Source organism: Oncorhynchus mykiss, chromosome 2, assembly GCF_057628025.1.
Source record: "Oncorhynchus mykiss isolate SJ-2025 chromosome 2, ASM5762802v1, whole genome shotgun sequence".
Taxonomy (NCBI): domain Eukaryota; kingdom Metazoa; phylum Chordata; class Actinopteri; order Salmoniformes; family Salmonidae; genus Oncorhynchus; species Oncorhynchus mykiss.
Window position 1 is genome coordinate 29,259,428 of NC_143023.1, and position 19,243 is coordinate 29,278,670.

General features: G+C 41.5%; 1 protein-coding gene across 1 annotated transcript in view; it reads left to right on the forward strand.

The window, feature by feature from the left end:
• The first annotated feature begins 270 nt into the window (after positions 1–270).
• LOC110486473 (atrial natriuretic peptide receptor 1) overlaps positions 271–19,243 on the forward strand; it is a 51,062-nt gene continuing 32,089 nt past the window's right edge. Inside the window, exons 1-4 of the mRNA XM_036945018.2 lie at positions 271–1,355; positions 2,341–3,155; positions 16,735–16,922; positions 17,824–17,937. Coding sequence (XP_036800913.1) covers positions 2,390–3,155; positions 16,735–16,922; positions 17,824–17,937 — 1,068 coding nt within the window. The 5' untranslated portion in view covers positions 271–1,355; positions 2,341–2,389. The remainder of the gene's footprint in view (positions 1,356–2,340; positions 3,156–16,734; positions 16,923–17,823; positions 17,938–19,243) is intronic.

A 19,243-nucleotide genomic window follows, 5' to 3' on the forward strand; every position in this document is an offset into this window, starting at 1 on the left:
ATAATTATTACTGTGCATGTAAACGCACTGGGTGTGTGTAACCTGATATACATGTTCAACCCCCGATATTTTATGAGAAAGATGCATGCACTCAACAACTGGTATAATTTCTCTCAACATAGACTGTTGGACATGCTTTTAAATACAGATCCTCTGTGGTAGAATTATTTACCACTGTGCTAATTGCTTGATAAGAAATGTTTGTGTGGCATTGGCAATATGTACATTGTTACGTCATGCCAATAAAGCTAATTGAATCGAAATATTTGTGTAATAGATCCACTCCTCCTCTCTCGCATTATCTCTCTCCTCCCTCCCTCCCTCCCGTTCCAGTGGAAACGAAAGCCTACCCCTGTGCCGGAGTAAGACGGCGCCACGAGATGAACACACACACTTTCATACAAGCACAGACACACTGTTCCAGCGTCAGGCAGTCAGTCTCTACTCGGACTGGCCAAGGCTGCCTCAGGCTATCCAGCGCAACACTGAAATAGACAGACAGAGTACAAGGAATACTGTCATGAAACCAGACATACACACACAAACAATAGGGGGTCACAAACACGGATCTACAGCTGTGTGAGGAGCCGAACACACCCTCAGACCAGACGAAGGGAAGCAGAGTGTGTGTGCGCGTGTTTCTTTGACCCGTGGCTGTAGAGGATTTTCCTGGTGTGTAACGGCACACTACTTTTGTCATCTCGCTTTCTCTACCTGATGCGGTGGGATTTCCTGACCCTGGAGTTCAACAGCTGACCCACGCAGGCCTAGAATCAGCTTCCCTGAGTTGGAAACCTGCTACACAGCTAAAGGTGCTGAGCAGTGCTGGTACTTTGATAGCCTTTCCTTGGACTATTTTCTAATTCAGGCAAAAAGTTACACCTTCTCATGCTACAACTATGAAACAACAGGCACATTTTCTGCAGAGATAGGCTACTTTGTCTGACACAGCAAATAACCGACTGTCATGGCTTAGCCTAAAATAATTTAATCGGGAAAGCCAACGTCAACTTTGTCCAGTCTGTTTTCTTTGGTAATAAGAGGTGGGAGCTAGTACCTCTCAAATTACTGACTGTGGCTGTACATTCATTCTGTTGATTTTCCAAATTGATTTGTTTCTTATTTCTTTGGGCGCAACTAAAAGGAAAAACATAATTGACGTTTTTTTTGGTCGATATCCCCTGCTTTCGTGAACCACGCGTTGCCTTTTCGCGGGTTTCGCATGCCCATCAGTACCTCTGCCCACACAACTCGAGCCTCGCAGCTGATATTTCACCTCAGTCACTGACAGTCACACGTGCCAAGACGTCGTAATAAACCAGAGTTTGACATGGAGAGAGAAAACTCAATTCAAGGTAATTGTATTGAATTTAGGCAGATGTCAAATATGTTTTTGTAGCCGCAACAAATTTGAATCCATGTTAAATTATATCGGCTACAGCCAGACAGTGCACCACGTTTTCCAAAATGACTTGATGTGAGAACAAATATTTAGGCTTAATATAAAGCTAATAGCTTTACAAAACCAGGCATACCGTCCTTATAACGTTTTAGGTTTTGTTATGTATACATTTAGTAGTTTTAAATATGTGTTATCTCCTAGAAAAAGCCTTTATCTGATTTCAGACATCAGTTTATCATAACCCAATGCGCCCTATTACTCAATTGTTTTTGATAAAATACTTTATAAACAAGATGTAGCCTATAGCTTCAAATGAATCAAAGTAATTGACCTCAGATTGAACACTGTTCTATCTAGCCTACATGCATGTGAAAATGGCATGCAAGGCAACATCGATTATTGCTAAATTGTTTCGGTATTTGGTGGTGTACCAGGCTTTGATGCTAAACAAATCTTAACGAGTGCAGTTTAACAGTTACATCAATGCATATCCTGTCAGGGGCAGGCTCAAGGGTCTACCAGTTTGATAGAGGCAATTAACAACCATGTAATTGTCTAAGAAAGTTCACCTTCACTATAACTTACTAAAGGAAGCTGTGACAAGTATTTTGTCACACATGTTGACATTCTTTGATGCATGGTTAATTATTCCGTTTATATTCTCAACTCCTGAGTATATATCTGATTTGAGGGATCAGAACTGCCCAGTAACTCAGTAACGCCAGTCTGGTATAAGGGAGTCACCCTCTCACAGATGTTCTATAACATGGTAGTGCAAAGGCCACTCAAACGTGACATGAAGAAAAATAGTTTGAGGGAATTCAGTTGTGACGAAGCAAAACAGCTCTTTGAACAGAGTTGAACAGATATGCAGAGACTCCAAACTGTGTGTGTGTGTCTGTGTGTGTACAAATGTTTCCCTATGTCTCCCTCTTTAGCTCTACAGGATAAATAATTCACAAGGACATTATTCAGCAGCCTAGCAGGATGAGGATGGAGGGAGTAAAACTGTTGCTGGTTCTTCTTCTGCTGCTGGGTGCCTGTCTCCAGTGGGTCCAGTCTGGCATGTCCTCCCGGCACCGTGATTCACACCGACGCCCCAGAGAGCACCGGGACCATCGGCAGCACGGGAACATCACGCTGGCCATCATCCTACCACAGAGAAACACTGCCTACCCCTGGGCCTGGCCCCGTGTGGGTCCGGCTCTGGACCGAGCCATCAACACCATCAACGCTGACCCAGCGCTCCTCCGCGGCCACCACCTGGGTTACGTGTTTGAGAACAGCGAGAACGAAGAAGGCATCTGCTCTGAGTCCATCGCCCCACTCATGGCTGTTGACCTCAAGTTCGCCCACGACCCTTGGGCTTTCATTGGGCCGGGCTGTGACTACACCTCCTCCCCAGTGGGCCTCTTCACCACCCACTGGGACATCCCCATGGTAACGGCGGGCGCCCCAGCCGTGGGCTTCAACGGCATCAACATGTACCCGTCCATCACCAACACGGGCCCCACGCACAAAAAGCTGGGCAAGTTCGGCCTCCATATCTGCAAGCACTTTGAGTGGAAGGAGCAGGTGCTGCTCATGTTCAGTGATAACAAGAAGGATGACCGGCCGTGCTACTTCGCTGTGGAGGGCCTCTACACAGAGCTACACTTGAACAACATCACCTCGGTGGACCTGGTGTTTGAGGAGAACACTGGACCTGTCAACTACTCTGACCTGCTCCACAACATCAAGCAAGATGGCCGAGGTGAGTCCCCTACGTTCACTACACATTATTCACAGCTTTGTATTCTACATATTGTGAGAGCAAATCTGTTAATGTTCAGTGGGTTGGCACAGTGGAACTTGTTTCATTATGGTTAGGCTTGTCAGCCTAAGAACAGCCTAAAAAGAACCTTCTTGCAGCATGTTATTTATTCAGCCGAAGCCCTCATGACATAGATTTCTTTGAATTTGTTGACACAGCTGTACAAAAATAGCTAAGCTGTATGTGCTTGTTTTCACATTTACGATTGCGTGTGTGTCTCACTTATTACCTATGATATTTGTTGTCTCTTGCCCTCTGAATGATTCGTAGCAGCATGGCTTGTTAAGCGTGGATATTAGCTTTTGATCATTGCTGCAGGGCATGAATGCACCGGCAGCCTGAGCAAGAATTATGAGCTCAATCAATGCTGTGCAGATCAGACAACTCACTGCTGCAAATGGCCTGTCCTCAGGACAGACAGAGATAATAAGATCGGCGTCCTTAGATGTTGCAGCAGTTTTATGGACCCCTCAAATTTTGTCCACCGAATGAAAAAATAAATATATATTTTTTTTAATATTTTTTATTTAAAAAAAATAAACAATTCCACTGTATTTTGGTTCAGTTTACCCCTCTGCTGCCTTTGAGGAAATGGGCACAGTGAGTACTGTACAAAGCAAATATAATTCATTGCTACTCCAATCAATCACTTTCTTTGCAAAGTCAAGTGAGTCAACAAATAGATAGATAAGCCTCTCGATTGGTTCCCTATGAGCTTCCCTCTCCCGTTCCCACACGGGTATAAAAACGTCTCCAGAGAAGACATTTATTAACAGAGGTCAAGAGCTGTCCGACCTTATAAGGGAGCTGCAGTCAACATATCAGATCTGTAGGTATTTCCTGCTAAACAGACTCCGTCATTGGGCTAATTACCCTGGCCCTTTGCTTTTTGTTGGTCTGCAGTTCATCATATTTAACCAGAGGTGAGCAAATTATGGATTTAGTCAAATTAGGGATTTGTTCAAACAAAACTGGTAATCCATGTCCTGGAATTTCTGTTCAACAAGAAAGCATTTGTGACTTAACATGTTTCTTTTTGTTTTCACACTGTGAACTTTGTTGTTTTGGTTACATGGATCCAAATGTGTACTTTATGGAGCGCCAGAATACTGTTGTCTTTGGTTTATTTCAAATTCACAGTCAACTGGGTGTGATTGATTAGGGCTTTTAGTTAAGGTTGTCTGACTGAGATCTGGTAGAATGGCCACACTAATTTGAAAAAGGACATGGGATCAGAGCTAATTGTAAAGCCATGCATTTTGATGGAGTGCAGTTGACCTGTGTGCGCAGAACTTATGAGTTGTTTTATGTATTTAGGTTAAAGGAGCAATCTGAAGTTGCTACATCCATGTTTGAACTTATAAATGAATTATATGTACTCATTGATACTTGAAGAATATAACTTATAAATGCCTCATATATAAGCAAGTAAATATAAACTATATAGCCTCAAAACATGCTTAAATCTATTATTTTGATATCATGGATGGTCAGTCCTTGCATCCATAGCTCTGTCTATGAATTTGAGAGTGGTTACATTTCTCCAGCCCCATCCCTTAGCTTTTTACCGAAACAGGGACCGGAGATTACTTTATTGTTTTAACTACTGATTGCCACTTTAAAGTGTCTGTTTGGCATTAACAGTCAGGAAATGTTTAACCCAAAGACCTTCGTAGACATGTTTTTTTTATTGCTCATACACCTGCTTGGGAAAAAGCCATCATAGGGGATGCAATGGTTCATTAGATTGGGACCAGTGTAAAATATAAATAATATCTGAGTAAAAAGGCCGTTTCCTGAATATAACCTCCGCCATGGCCCAGTTAGGAATCAAAATAAACTAAACTCCCACGGTATTTATCAGAAAATCTTCTATGCTTGAAACAGCCATTTGTACAACTCCATTTAGAAGAATATCCATGGAAGAGTTATAGTGGAAATATGACTGACTCAAAGAAGAAAAGACTAAGTCATAAAGTAGCAAGTGGAACATTTGGGTTAGCCTACACAGTATATGAGAGTACAAGAATACTTCCTGACTGTAACTCTGTTCTGTCAGAGCACACAATCAGCAGCTAATTTTCATGTTGTTGTGGTGGTTGTCAGTTTGTTTCAGAACAGCAGATGGTTTGAGGATCAGACAGACCTGCTTTACATTTAGATTTCATGCATTGCTTTTCTCCGCGTGTGGAAACTCTTTTCACAGCTCAGAGACAAGTAATACCACAACAACACCAACACTCATCTCATGCTATGGTTGGAGAGAGTGAGGGGCAGGAGTGCTCAATGTGCAAAAAAAACAAATATGTGTGTGGTGCGAAAAGATAATGTAACAACCTACCCAGCCCACCGTAACACATAGACACACATCTGTCACACTCACCAGCAGTAATGTGACCTTTTCCTCAGCACTCATCAAGAGAGAGGAAGCCTTTCACAATATGTCCCCCCACCTCACCACCCCCTGCCGCCATCCCCAGGGACCAATAAATAAATACTCACACAATTATGATGAGGAAATGACGCCAGAGACGGTTTACGTGCTGCAAGGACCTCAGTCTGTTGTTTGGGTGCATTCATTGTCTCACCAACAGTTGCTTCTCTCAATTGCATTTTTTTATTAAAAATAACATGGCTTGGATTGTTTTGGACTGGTTTCATTCTTGCTTCAGGGGCCTTAACAATAATCCAGGAGAAAAAGACAGAAAGTGTGGTCTCTCATATCAAAAAAGTGTATCTTATTTTGAACTCAGTCGAGGTCTCAACTTACTTGAGTTAAAATACTAGAATATACAAGGTGCAATTTCTAAATATGGTTGTGGATCAGCCGTTTTTCTCTTGTTTTGTCAGTCACTGATAGCCAGTCAATTAGCCCATGTCAGCTCAAATTATTTTAGATCGCTAAATTAGTTTAGCTGCCAGCTATCTATAATTGTTAAGCATGGATGTGGGTGTGCAGATCCGTGAGCAACCTGTGGCCCCTCATGATGAGTTCAGATTTTTGTGGCCCCCAGCCCTATCAAAGTTGCCCATCCTTGACTGAGAAAATCCAGTTTTGTTGATTTTGTATAATAAAAAAACTGATTTTGAGAGCGAAAACCTAAAAATAGGGAAAACAAAACTGAGAAAAATAAATTTGGGAAACACTCAACAGAATTAGTCAAGAAATAGAACAGATTCCATAGGAACACTACAAATGCCCTTTAGTTGATTGAGCACTTTGACCCCTCTTCCAGTTCCTTTCAAAATAGGATCCTTACCAACCCACCAATGCTGCACTGCAGGGAGCAGGATGGAGATGGTGGTGTATTGAATATTGATCAAGTTTAAGGGTTTAAATAACTCAACGTTGGTAACTCATCATATAACTTGTAGAAGAGCTAAGCCCGATGGACTGGGTGGGTGTACATGGTGTGTGAAATTTAATAAGGGGCCATTTTCTGAAATGTCAAAAATATTTAGTCAACAACAACAACAGAAAATCAGCCATTTGTTTCCCACAAGAGTCCTTTCATGAGCACAGCATTTATCAGATGCAATAATTATAACCATAATAACCAATATAATAATGTATCATTATGTTTTTATGAGATAATCTTATACAGAAAGGAAGAGTTGAATATTGTGAAGGATTTCCTCCAGTCCACTGGTCATGCATATTTTATGAGTGGATTTGCACAGTCGACTGCACTTCTTTTAAATTATTTTGGTGTTAATTCCTTAAAATTAACCTGTTATTTTACCAGGTAGGCTAGTTGAGAACAAGTTCTCATTTGCAACTGCGACCTGGCCAAGATAAAGCATAGCAATTCGACACATACAACAACCCAGAGTTACACATGGAATAAACAAAAAGATTCTCGTTTAGTTACACAAGCCATGGAATCATGTGAGTGGGGTGTTTATCAACACAGTCCTGACCTGAGTTTCTGAGGTGACATAGAAAAAGTGTGAAAGTGACTTTTCATTTGGACTTTGATATTAGCAAATATATTTGAGCAAAGGTGAAATGTATCACTAAATGATGGACCCGTGTGGACACAGCTCTCCCCTTGCCACCCCCTCTCTGCCACAACTCTATCTTGCCCTTCTCTTTGCTCTCCTCACCCCCACCTTGGTATGCTAATCAGTTATATTTTGGAACAGGCTGTTTTAATCAAGGACGGTGTAGCTCCACGGGTGGTTCAGTATCAGTCCCATTCATCTTATTGATGAGAAACTCTATCTTCTGTCAAAGCCATACAGTAAAGATAATCACTTCCAAAGAAAGCCGAATCAAAGAAAGGCTGAGTTATTTTCCTTTTCACTACACACACCCACATGCCCAGTGATTACATAACTTCTATAGGTTAGTGAGTGTACAGTATGCGAGTAGCAAAACTATGCACTGCGCATCCAAAAGCAATGCATGGCTTGTTAATCATTAGTTGAGGAATTATACAGCACCCAATTGCTTGACGAGATAGGAGCACTCAATTCATCCCAATGGGATTTCCTGTCTATAAAGAAATGTATTTTACGCTACTGCTAATCTCTGTTCATCATATATGCATAGTCACTTTAACCATATCTACATGTACATACTACCTCAATCAGCCTGACTAACCGGTGTCTGTATGTAGCCTCGCTACTGTATATAGCCTCGCTACTGTATATAGCCTCGCTACTGTATATAGCCTGTCTTTTTACTGTTGTTTTATTTCTTTACCTACCTATTGTTCACATAATACATTTTTTGCACTATTGGTTAGAGCCTGTAAGTAAGCATTTCACTGTAAGGTCTACTACACCTGTTGTATTCAGCGCACGTGACAAATAAACTTTGATTTGAAATGTCTATACACAGTTCCAAGAACATCACACTACCTGTGAAAGGGAGGGGGGGATTTTTCAATTACCTTTCATGGTGGCAGATCTTTGTAGAAAGTGTTGATGAGCGAGAGAGTTTTGACAGTTGAGCTTGTTAACAGTGTTAAGAGGGTTGTTGACATCACCCTTGCCTCGACATGACTCCTTCAACCCATAGCTTGGACTTCCCAAAAGGGGTGACGCAAGACCCTGGAGCTTCCATCTCACCTCCTCCTAACGCTATGGTTGCCGAGGCAGAAGGTGGCCATGCTGAACCTAACTACCCACAAGGCCTTGCCTTTCCCTTTTCTCCCCCTTAGCCCCCCCGGCCCCGTCCATCTGGCTTTAGTTAAAAATGTATATTCTGGAATCCTGGAGAGGCAAGGAAAAGGAGGGGAGCCAGACATGTAGGCCTTTAGTTTTCCTTAGAGCCTGGGGGACATCGTAGTGATGATGGTTTTGGTTGGTTTTAGATTTGTTGGTTTGCATGAATACACACAGATGAGTCAACACACACGTTTAGTTATCTTGGTGAGTTTAGGCCTGCTGTTCATCACAGGTGGAGTCGGGAGTCCCGGGAGGGACGGAGGCTGCTTCTGCCGTAATGGTTCAGCTTTGAACACACTCCTATGCTAATTTAACATTTAACAAAGCTTTTTATGGTTAGACATTGTATAATTGGATGTTTTCTGTATGATGTTGGATGTTCACTCTTAGAAAAACAGGTGCTATCTAGAACCTAAAAGGGTTCTTGTCAGATGGTGAGTGTAGCTGGTGCATGAAGTCAGGCGCAGGAGAGCAGACTGAGTGGGCAACGTACTTTACTCAACAAGGCACAAGGTAACAATTACACTTGACCAAAACGGTAACGCACGGGTGAACACAGCACCCGTCAAAAAAAACAGCCATCAAAATAAGCCTAACTGAACATGTAATAATCCCGCACAACACCATGGGGGAAACAGAGGGTTTAAATACAGGAACAAATAATTGTGAAATGGAAAACAGGTGTGTGAAAACAAAGACCGAACCAAAGGAAAAAGAGAAGTGGATCGGCGATGGCTAGTAGACCGGCGACGCGGAGCGCCGCCCGAACAAGGAGAGACACCGACTTCGGCGGAAGTCGTGACAGTTCTTCTGTTGTCCCCATAGAATAACCTTTTGAAGAACCCTTTTGGTTCCAGGTAGAATATTTTTTAATCCAGAAAGGTTTCTATATGGAACCAAGAAAAGGTTATCCTACGGGGACGGCCAAAGAACCCTTTTGGAACCCTTTTTTCTAAGTGTTTAGATAAGAGAGCACAGCTCTAAACTAGACACTGAATTGTAGTTTAGTCATGGCTAGTAATTCCATGCTGGGGACAAATCTACAGACTTCTCTACCATGTGTGGGGACCATTAGCTTCCAGGGAGTGAAAAAAATGGGTGAAAAAAGACAAACATTCCCGAAATACTTTTAAGTTGTTTGTTGAAATGAAAAACAACGTTGGGGTTTTAGGCTGGGTTTCTGTACAGCACTTTGAGATATCAGCTGATTTGATTTGATTCAACCAGTTTTTTCCCAGTGAGATGGTGACTGCATGGACACATAGAGGGGTTGTTTGGAGTGAAGTACACAGTGACATACTGGTACATACTGTTACATCATTCTCATTTATTTTGCCAGCTTCGGGTCCCCATACACTAGTCTTCTTGCTATCATCCAACTATCCCAATAGGTATGCCTAGCAGCAATGTTTCTAAGTAATATCCCGCATAACAATATTAATTGGGATTCACTTCCACTGTTTGCATATCGCAATTTGTAATTGTAATGCAATTAGATAATGTAATGGTTAATCAAGAACCATGGAAGTCTGCTGTCTCTATCACTTGACTGCGGAATTGTCTGTGTATTCAGGAGGAAGTTGACAGGTCCTACATCACAGTAATTCAAAGACTTAATCAAGTGTCTTTGTTTCTCTGGAATGTTTTGGGAGATTACACTGACACAGAGGGATTGATTATGTTATCACTTACCAATTTATAGGAAAAGAAGAAGTTGTGTGGGGTAGTGAGAGACAGAGTAAAGAGGGCTACAGAATTCAACGTGGCAAACATACATCCGTGACTCGATAACAGCCAATTAAGTTATTAAATAAAACATTTTAAAAAGTTTGTAAATATATAATAATGGTCCATCAGCCTGTCGCTACTCTGCGGTTGTGTACTCTGAATTAAGTTAAGAAAAATAAATGAAGGTGGAGGGAGAGAAAGAAATAGAAAAAGTAAGAAATGTTCTTATTCCTTCCTTTCATCACCCTCCCTCTCCTTCTAACATCCCCCTTATCTCTCAATGTCACCTTCTGCTAACCTTGTGTGAAGGTAAGAAAATCAGACAGGATGGTGTGCTGATGTGTGACAGACATTCTATTCGCTATCTCCACCTCACTCTTGCTCTCTCACCCTATCGTCATGGTATCAGCTGGGCTATCCACAGTGAAACCACTACATCATCAGCTCTTCTGAGGTTCGAAGTTCAAAGGAAGTGTCAGATCGCCTGAAGATGATAGTGGAAGTGTGTGTGTGACTGTGCACTTATCAGGCATGAAAGGTATGTAAAGTCACAGTGTTTGCTCCGCCTGGTGTTGGGATCAGGGGTCAGGCCTGTGCTTTGCCCCCTTGTACCGCTCTACACTCCTCTAGCCGTGATGCCATCCTGGTTTGTTTCCATCCACTCATGTTGCACATTGGGTCAGCATTCATAACAAAATCAAGGGTGTCAACAGCTTGTCTTACACCAAATGTTATATATCTTGGTGCCACTAGAAGTTGAGTGTGGCACCAAACAACTGGTGGCGCCATTGTTTGTAGTGGATCCAGATATAGATGGAGTCTCACCAGGAGGAGGGCACTCAGAACCTCCTTCTACTTATAAGTCTCCTGAGCCCAGGGCGACCCGGGAGATCCCTTTTAGTCTCCTTAGGTTTGTTGGTTTGGTTCCACTGCTCACTTCCTGACCAGGGCCATTTAACCCTGAAACAATAGAGCCGCCAGGACAGGAAGTGCGTGCTACAGGAATGTCATCACGTCCCTGGAGACTTCCTGTGCCACTCTTCCAAGCCACATGGTGCCAGACCAGACCACAATAAACTAGATAAGACCCTAAATAGACCATAACACAATAACCCATCAGACTAGACCAGCCCAGAACACAATACACTATGACATTGACACGTTAGAATAGACTAGACTAGATCAGCCTAGCCCTACCTGTACTAGAACAGGCCACACAGGATCACAGCAGCACAACCTGCTTATGGGGCATAGGGCTTAAGGGTTGTTTTTGGACCAGGCAAAAGTAACACAATGGCGCACAGAGAATGCTGAACACGGTTTGACATCCACACACACTTAATGTGTGCTGCCGTGGCAGTGCCAGGTACTTGGCAGCCTGCAGTAATTACCCAGGCTAATGAAGGGTCTGACCGAGGTAGTTAGCCTCTGGCTGGGAGCAGAGCTGATCATAGAGCTAATAAAGCCCTGTTTCAGATCACTGTCTCTGACACACCGCCACAGGCACTACTATACCCCAGCACAATTAGCTTGTGGACTAACATTGAGTGTCCCCCCTCCTTTCTCTCATTAACCCTATTTACAGTACCTTCAGAAAGTATTCAGACCCCTTGATTTATTTCACATTTTGTTGTGTTAAAGCCTGAATTTATAATGGATTCAATATATATTTTCTCTCACCCATCTACACACAATACCCCATAATGACAAAGTGAACACATTTTTTGAAATTTAAGCAAACTTATTGAAAATGTAAATTGAATTTACATTTCTACATTGTAGAATAATAGTGAAGACATCAACTATGAAATAACACAAATAACAAAAAAATATATTTCTTCAAAGATTCTTCAAAGTAGCCACCCTTTGCCTTGATGACGGCTTTGCACACTCTTGGAATTCTCTCAACCAGCTTCATGAGGTAGTCACCTGGAATACATTTACATTAACAGATGTGCCTTGGTAAAAGTTCATTTGTGGAATTTCTTTCCTTCTTAATGTGTTTGAGAAAATCAGTTTTGTTGTGACAAGATTGGGGTGGTATACAGAAGATAGCCCTATTTGGTAAAATACGACAGTCCGTCATTACTTTAAGACATGAAGGTCAGTGAATCCAGAAAATGTCAAGAACTTTGAAAGTTTCTTCAAATGCAGTCACAAAACCATCAAGCGCTATGATTAAACTGGCTCTCATGAGGACTGCCACAGGAAAAGAATAACCAGAGTTACCTCTGCTGCAGAGGATAAGTTCATTAAGAGTTAACTGCACCCCAGAAATCGGCAATTAACTGCACCTCAGATGCACCTCACAGAGTTCAAGTAACAGACACATCTCAACATCAACTGTTCAGAGGAGACTGCATGAATCAGGCCTTCATGGTCGAACTGCTGCAAAGAAACCACTACCAAAGGACACCAATGACAAGAAGAGACTTTCTTGGGCGAAATCTGTCCTTTGGTCTGATGAGTGCAAATTTGAGATTTTTGGTTCCAACCGCCGTGTCTTTGTGAGATGCAGAGTAGGTGAACGGATTATCTCTGCATGTGTGATTCCCACCGTCAAGCATGGAAGAGGAGGTGTGATGGTGTGGGGATGCTTTGCTGGTGACACTGTCTGTGATTTATCTAGTATTCAAGGCACACTTAATCAGCATGGTTACCACAGCATTCTGCAGCGATACACCATCCCATCTGGTTTGCGCTTAGTGGAACTATCATTTGTTTTTCAACAGGACAATGACCCAACACAGCTCCAGGCTGTGTAAGGGCTATTTGACCAAGGAGAGTGATAGAGTGCTGCATCAGATGACCTGGCTTCCACAATCACCCGACCTCACCCAATTGAGATGGTTTGGGATGAGTTTCAGAGTGAAGGAAAAGCAGCCAACAAGTGCTCGGCATATGTGGGAACTCCTTCAAGACTGTTGGAAAAGCATTCCAGGTGAAACTGGTTGAGAGAATGCCAAGAGTGTGCAAAGCTCGCAACGGGTGGCTACTTTGAAGAATCTCAAATCTCAAAACCCTTTTTTGGTTACTACATGATTCCATGTGTTATTTCATATTTTTGCTGTCTTCATTATTATTCTACAATGTAGAAAATAGTAAAAATATAGAAAACCCTTGAATGAGTAAATTTGGACTGGTACTGTAAGTATTCACACCCCTGAGTCAATACTTTGTTGAAGTCTTTTTGGGTAAGCCTCTAAGAGCTTTGCATACCTGGATTTTTCTTGATTCTTTTTTTCAAGCTCTGTCAAGTTGATTGTTGGTCTTTGCTAGACAGCCATTTTCTTGCCATAGATTTTCCAGACAATTTAAGTTGAAACTGTAACTAGGCCACTCAGGAACAATCAATGTCACCTTGGTAAGCAATTCTAGTGTAGATTTGGCCTTGTGTTTTAGGTTATTGTCCTGCTGAAAGGTGAATTTGTCTCCCTGTGTCTGTTGGTAAGCATCTTGAACCAGTTTTCCTCTAGGATTTTACCTGTGCTTATAGCTGTATTCCGTTTATTTTTATCCTAAAAAAACTCCCTAGTCCTTGCAGATGACAAGCATACCCATAACATGCTTGAAAATATGAATAGTGGTAGTCAGTGATGTGTTGTGTTAGATTTGCCCTAAACATGTTTTGCAGTATTACTTAAGTGCCTTGTTGCAAACAGGATGCATGTTTTGGAATATTTTTTTATTCTGTACAGGCATCCTTCTTTTCACTCTGTCATTTAGGTTAGTATTGTGGAGTAACTTCAGTGTTGTTGATCCATCCTCAGTTTTCTCGAATCACAACCATTAAACTCTGTAACTGTTTTAAAGTCACCATAGGTTTTCGTCCTCTGAGTTAGGAAGGACGCCTGTATCTTTGTAATGACTGGGTGTATTGATACACCATTCAAAGCCTAAATAATAACTTCACCATGTTCAAAGGGATGTTCAGCGTCCGTTTCTTTCATCTTCTACCAATCGGTGCCCTTCTTTGCGAGGCATTGAAAACCTCCCTGGTCTTTGTGGTTTAATCTGTGCTTGAAATTCATTACTCGATTGAAGGACCTTAGAATTATCTGTATGTGTGGGGTATAGAGATGGGGTAAATAAATCGTGTTAACCACTATTGAACACGGAATGAGTCCATGCAACTTATTATGCGGTTTGTTATTTTGACTCCTGACCTTATTTAGGCTTGCCATGAAAAAGGGGTTGAATACTTATTGACTCAAGACATTTGTTTTTTACAAACAAAATTCTACTTTGACATTATGGGGTATAGTGTGTGACACAAAATCTACATTTAATAAATGTTAAATTCAGGCTGTAACACAACAGAATTTGTAAAAAGCAAAGGGGTGTGAATACTTTCTGATGATTCTGTATCTCCACACCGCAGTAAAGGCCCGGTGACTCATTATTATTTTATATATTTTTTAATTGAATTTCACCTTTATTTAACCAGGTAGGCTAGTTGAGAACAAGTTCTCATTTGCAACTGTGACCTGGCCAAGATAAAGCATAGCAATTCGACACAAACAACAACACAGAGTTACACATGGAAGAAACAAAACATAGTCAATAATACAGTAGAACAAAAGAAAACAAAAATCTATATACAGTGAGTGCAAATGAGGTAAGATAAGGGAGTTAAGGCAATAAATAGGCCATGATGGCGAAGTAATTACAATATAGCAATTAAACACTGGAATGGTAGATGTGCAGAAGATGAATGTGCAAGTAGAGATACTGGGGTGCAAAGGAGCAAGATAAATAAATACAGTATGGGGATGAGGTAGGTACATAGATGGGCTGTTTACAGATGGGCTATGTACAGGTGCAGTGATCTGTGAGCTGCTCTGACAGCTGGTGCTTAAAGCTAGTGAGGGAGATATGAGTCTCCAGCTTCAGAGATTTTTGCAGTTCGTTCCAGTCATTGGCAGCAGAGAACTGGAAGGAAAGACGACCAAAGGAGGAATTGGCTTTGGGGGTGACCAATGAGATATACCTGCTGGAGCGCGTGCTACGAGTGGGTGCTGCCATGGTGACCAGTGAGCTTATTGGTATAATATGACTTCCGTGGTACATAAACCAACATTTTTTAAAAATTATTCTTTACTTGATGGACTTTACAAGCCTGAAGTCGGTGCGTCTTTGAAGAAAGTATGATTTGAAGTGCCTATTAGGTGTTGGTCTGTCTGTTTGTCTATTTGTTTGTCTGTTTGTCTAGACGTCATGTGTAGGGTTGCACATTTTGGGGAATATTCAGAGGTGGAAACTTTCTGTGGGAATTAACGGGAATATATGGGAAGTAACTGAAATGTATGCAAATGAATATTAATACCATTTCAATGTAGATTTTTTTTATATATTTACCATATATGGAGAAAGAAACATAAACCTTTTACCTTATCATAAGTAGACATAATTGCAAATGATTAAATCCTTCCAATAGAAAAAGAAAACAATTATTTAATTACGAATGGAACTTTATTTAAATGAGTTGACTCTTCACATGGGATGATTTCACTGAACAACAAAAGGGAATATTGAATGATTCCCAATGATCCATCGCATCTCCCAAAAACGTTTTCAACATACATCTGTAAAATGATAGTCTAGAAGCTAAAGCTTTGGCTGTCTTCCTCTCAGGCTTCCAAGTCTTCTCCCTTAATGTCCACCTCTTGAACATAGGACTCTGAGGCCTCATCTTCACTGTCACTTTCCAACCTTGTTGAGGACGGCTCAAAATGCCTCAATTTTGCCCGGATGGCCACCGATTTTTCAACCCTTGTATTGGTCAGCCTGTTGTGTACTTTAGTGTGTGTGTTCCCAAACAAGGACCAGTTGGGATCTGAGGTGGCTGATGTCAGTGAGATTTGGAGGACGATGGAAGCAACAGAGGAAAGAGCCTCAGATCCACAAAGTCCCTTCCACCAGGTGGCTGTTGAGATATGTTGGCACTACTGCCATATTGCATCTCCATCCCATGATCTATTTATGTGTTTTTGCTTTCCTCATTCTGCTCACACAACATTGGCCTGCAGGTTGAACTAAATTGAAGACCTGTCACATTGTTACAGATGTAGGATCTTAATTTGAGCCAGTTTGCTACAGCAGGAAAAAAACACTGCAGCAACTGGAAATGTGAATTATTATGTGTATTATAATTAATGGATTTTTTTTGTAGAGGTTGATTCATTTTATTTTAGGGCAAATCAACTCTGAAATTTTGAAGTGAAAATTACAAACTTTAGAAGCATTTTTAAACCTTGAATACACTACAAGTTTTCTGCTGTGCAGGAAAATTCTCATCAACAAAAGAGTGATACAATTAAGATCCTACAGATATGCTCTGTTTAAAGGATGGCTTTAAAGATGCTTGTTGAATACACTTGAAAGAAATTTGACATATTACCTTACATGCTTTTGCTTCAGAATTGGTTGAAATGCTCATTAATTTACAAGATTGTTCTTATTCCTACATGTATTAGACAGGTCTATAATTCAGGACCTTGGTTGTTGTGTATTTTGCTAGAAAAAAACAATATTTGACCATATGTGCAATAACTATCATTACTCTCCTATTGTCTTTACTCTCTTTTTATAACCCTCTCTCTCTCTGCCCCCGTAGTGGTGTTTGTGTGTTGCTCTCCGGACACGTTCAGGCAGCTGATGGTTCATTTCCAGCGGGCAGGCCTTCCTCAGGAGGAGTATGTTTTCTTCTACATTGACATGTTTGGACGCAGCCTGGACTCCCAGAATGCTCAACCCTGGGCCAGAGGGGACCAAGACGACCTTGTCGCCAAGGAGGCCTTCCAGGTAAGCCTTGGATCAGAGTCAAGTGTATCATCTCATTCCCATCATTACCTTGGAAACAGGTATGTGCTGTATTCTCCGCTGACTTACACAGCAGGCCCTGAAGCAATCATATTTTGATATCCCTATGTTTCCCCATGCCTGTCATTGGTGTTAAGTGTGCTGCCAGGCAGATGAGATGACAAATCTAATCTTGTTTATTTTCCATTCTCTCACTGTGAAGTACTTTCATTTTCTTCTCAATTCCCTAGTGAGTGACAGACTCTACAGCGAGGGGAAGAGAGGCAACATAACTATATGTTTTGTAACATACCGTCAATGTGTTGATATCAGTCTCATCTCACAAAGCCTGAAAGAGCAAAACAAATGGGCCAGAGGTTTAAAAATGTAACTGATGCACGTACTGTACTGGTGGGTCGTGGTCATATTTCTTAGGTTGAATCGGATTTTAAGTGGGTTCTAATCGTCTGGGAACCAATGCCATAACCCATACGTATGAACACTTCTCTCACTGCTGTGTTTTTACAAGTTATCCTTCTCAGACCTTCGTTTTCTGCTTGAATGAGGTTGGGCCTGTATCTACACAGAATGTAGGAATGGGAGGGAGGAGATGAGATCATTTGATGAAAGTTATTGGGTGTTTTGGAGGATGTGTTCTGGATGACTGGTCGTTTTGACAACATATAATAGAGCAACTAGGCTCTAATAACAGTTGCCTGTTTATAAAAGGGACAGCCTGGGAAAGAGGAACATACTGTTAATTTCTACCACAGCAGTGGTGTTTCTCACACCTGTGGTTCATTCATTCATTAGCAGAAATCATCATGTGGTATGATTCTGTATAAATCAGTGAAACCTTTGTCTTATGAATCACAATCACTTTTTTTCTTTGTGTCTGTCTCAGAGTGTGAAAATCCTGACCTATAGAGAACCCCAGAACCCTGAATATAAAGATTTTGTGAGGGACCTGAAGACAGATGCCAAGAGAATGTTCAACTTTACGGTGGAGGACTCACTGGTAAGGGGCTGCACTGTGTGTGTGTGTGTGTGTGTGTGTGTGTGTGTGTGTGTGTGTGTGTGTGTGTGTGTGTGTGTGTGTGTGTGTGTGTGTGTGTGTGTGTGTGTGTGTGTGTGTGTGTGTGTGTGTGTGTGTGTGTGTGTGTGTGTGGTGGGGCTCTCTTAGAGAGAGAGAGAGAACTGAGATCAAAAGGTGTATTTATAAAAGGAGACAGAACTTGATCTCAATGTGGCACAGACTTGAGGCAATATGAAGGAGAAGACTTATGCTAAGGCATGAAGACTACTACACAAAATAAAGCTCTGTATAATAATCTATACACTGAGAATACAAAACATTATTAACTTGACATCGGCTGACCAGGTGAATCTAGGTAAAAGCTATGATCCCTCATTGATGTCACTTAAATTCACTTCAATCAGTGTAGATGAAGGGGAGGAGACAGTTTAAAGAAGGATTCTTAAGCCTTGAGACATGGATTGTGTATGTGTGCCATTCAGAGGATGAATGGGCAAGACAAAATAATTAAGTGCCTTTGAACAAGGTATGGTATTAGGTGCCAGGCGCACTGGTTTGAGTGTGTCAAGAACTGCAACGCTGCTGGGTTTTTCACACTCAACAGTTTTCCGTGTGTATCAAGAAAGGTTCACCACCCAAAGGATATCAAGACAACTTGACACAACTGTGGGGAGCATTGGAGTCAACATGGGCCAGCACCCCTGTGGAACGCTTTCGACACCTTGTAGTGTTCATGCCCAACAAATTGATGCTGTTCTGAGGGCAAAAGGTGGTGCAACTCAATATTAGAAAGATGTTCCTAATGTTTTCTACACTCAGTAAAGGGCTATCATATTTTAGAGAACATCTCATTATGGAACATTTGATTGAGCCACATCTGACAGGCAAGCAACACATACAAAGAACTATCAGTAGTACTAGTTCATTTAGCTAGCAGTAGTACTAGTTTATTTAACAATAGTACTAGTTCATTGGGGTTTGCACATCTGAGAGTGTGTTTGTGTGTAGAAAGTGAAGATGGAGAGGCTGCAATAAGTAGGCTTATACGTAATTGGCTCGCCTGCAATGCTTGGACAATTGATTCAATTTATTTTGGAAGAAAAAGCTGATTTAGTTAGTGGAGCTTATCTTCTTATTATGTTCCCTACAAAGGTGCACAATGATGATATTCTACACACTTCTGCAGCTAAATCATTGGTGTCTTGTTTAGGAGATGAGAGAGACACACACGTATGCGCACACACACACACACACACACACACACACACACACACACACACACACTCAC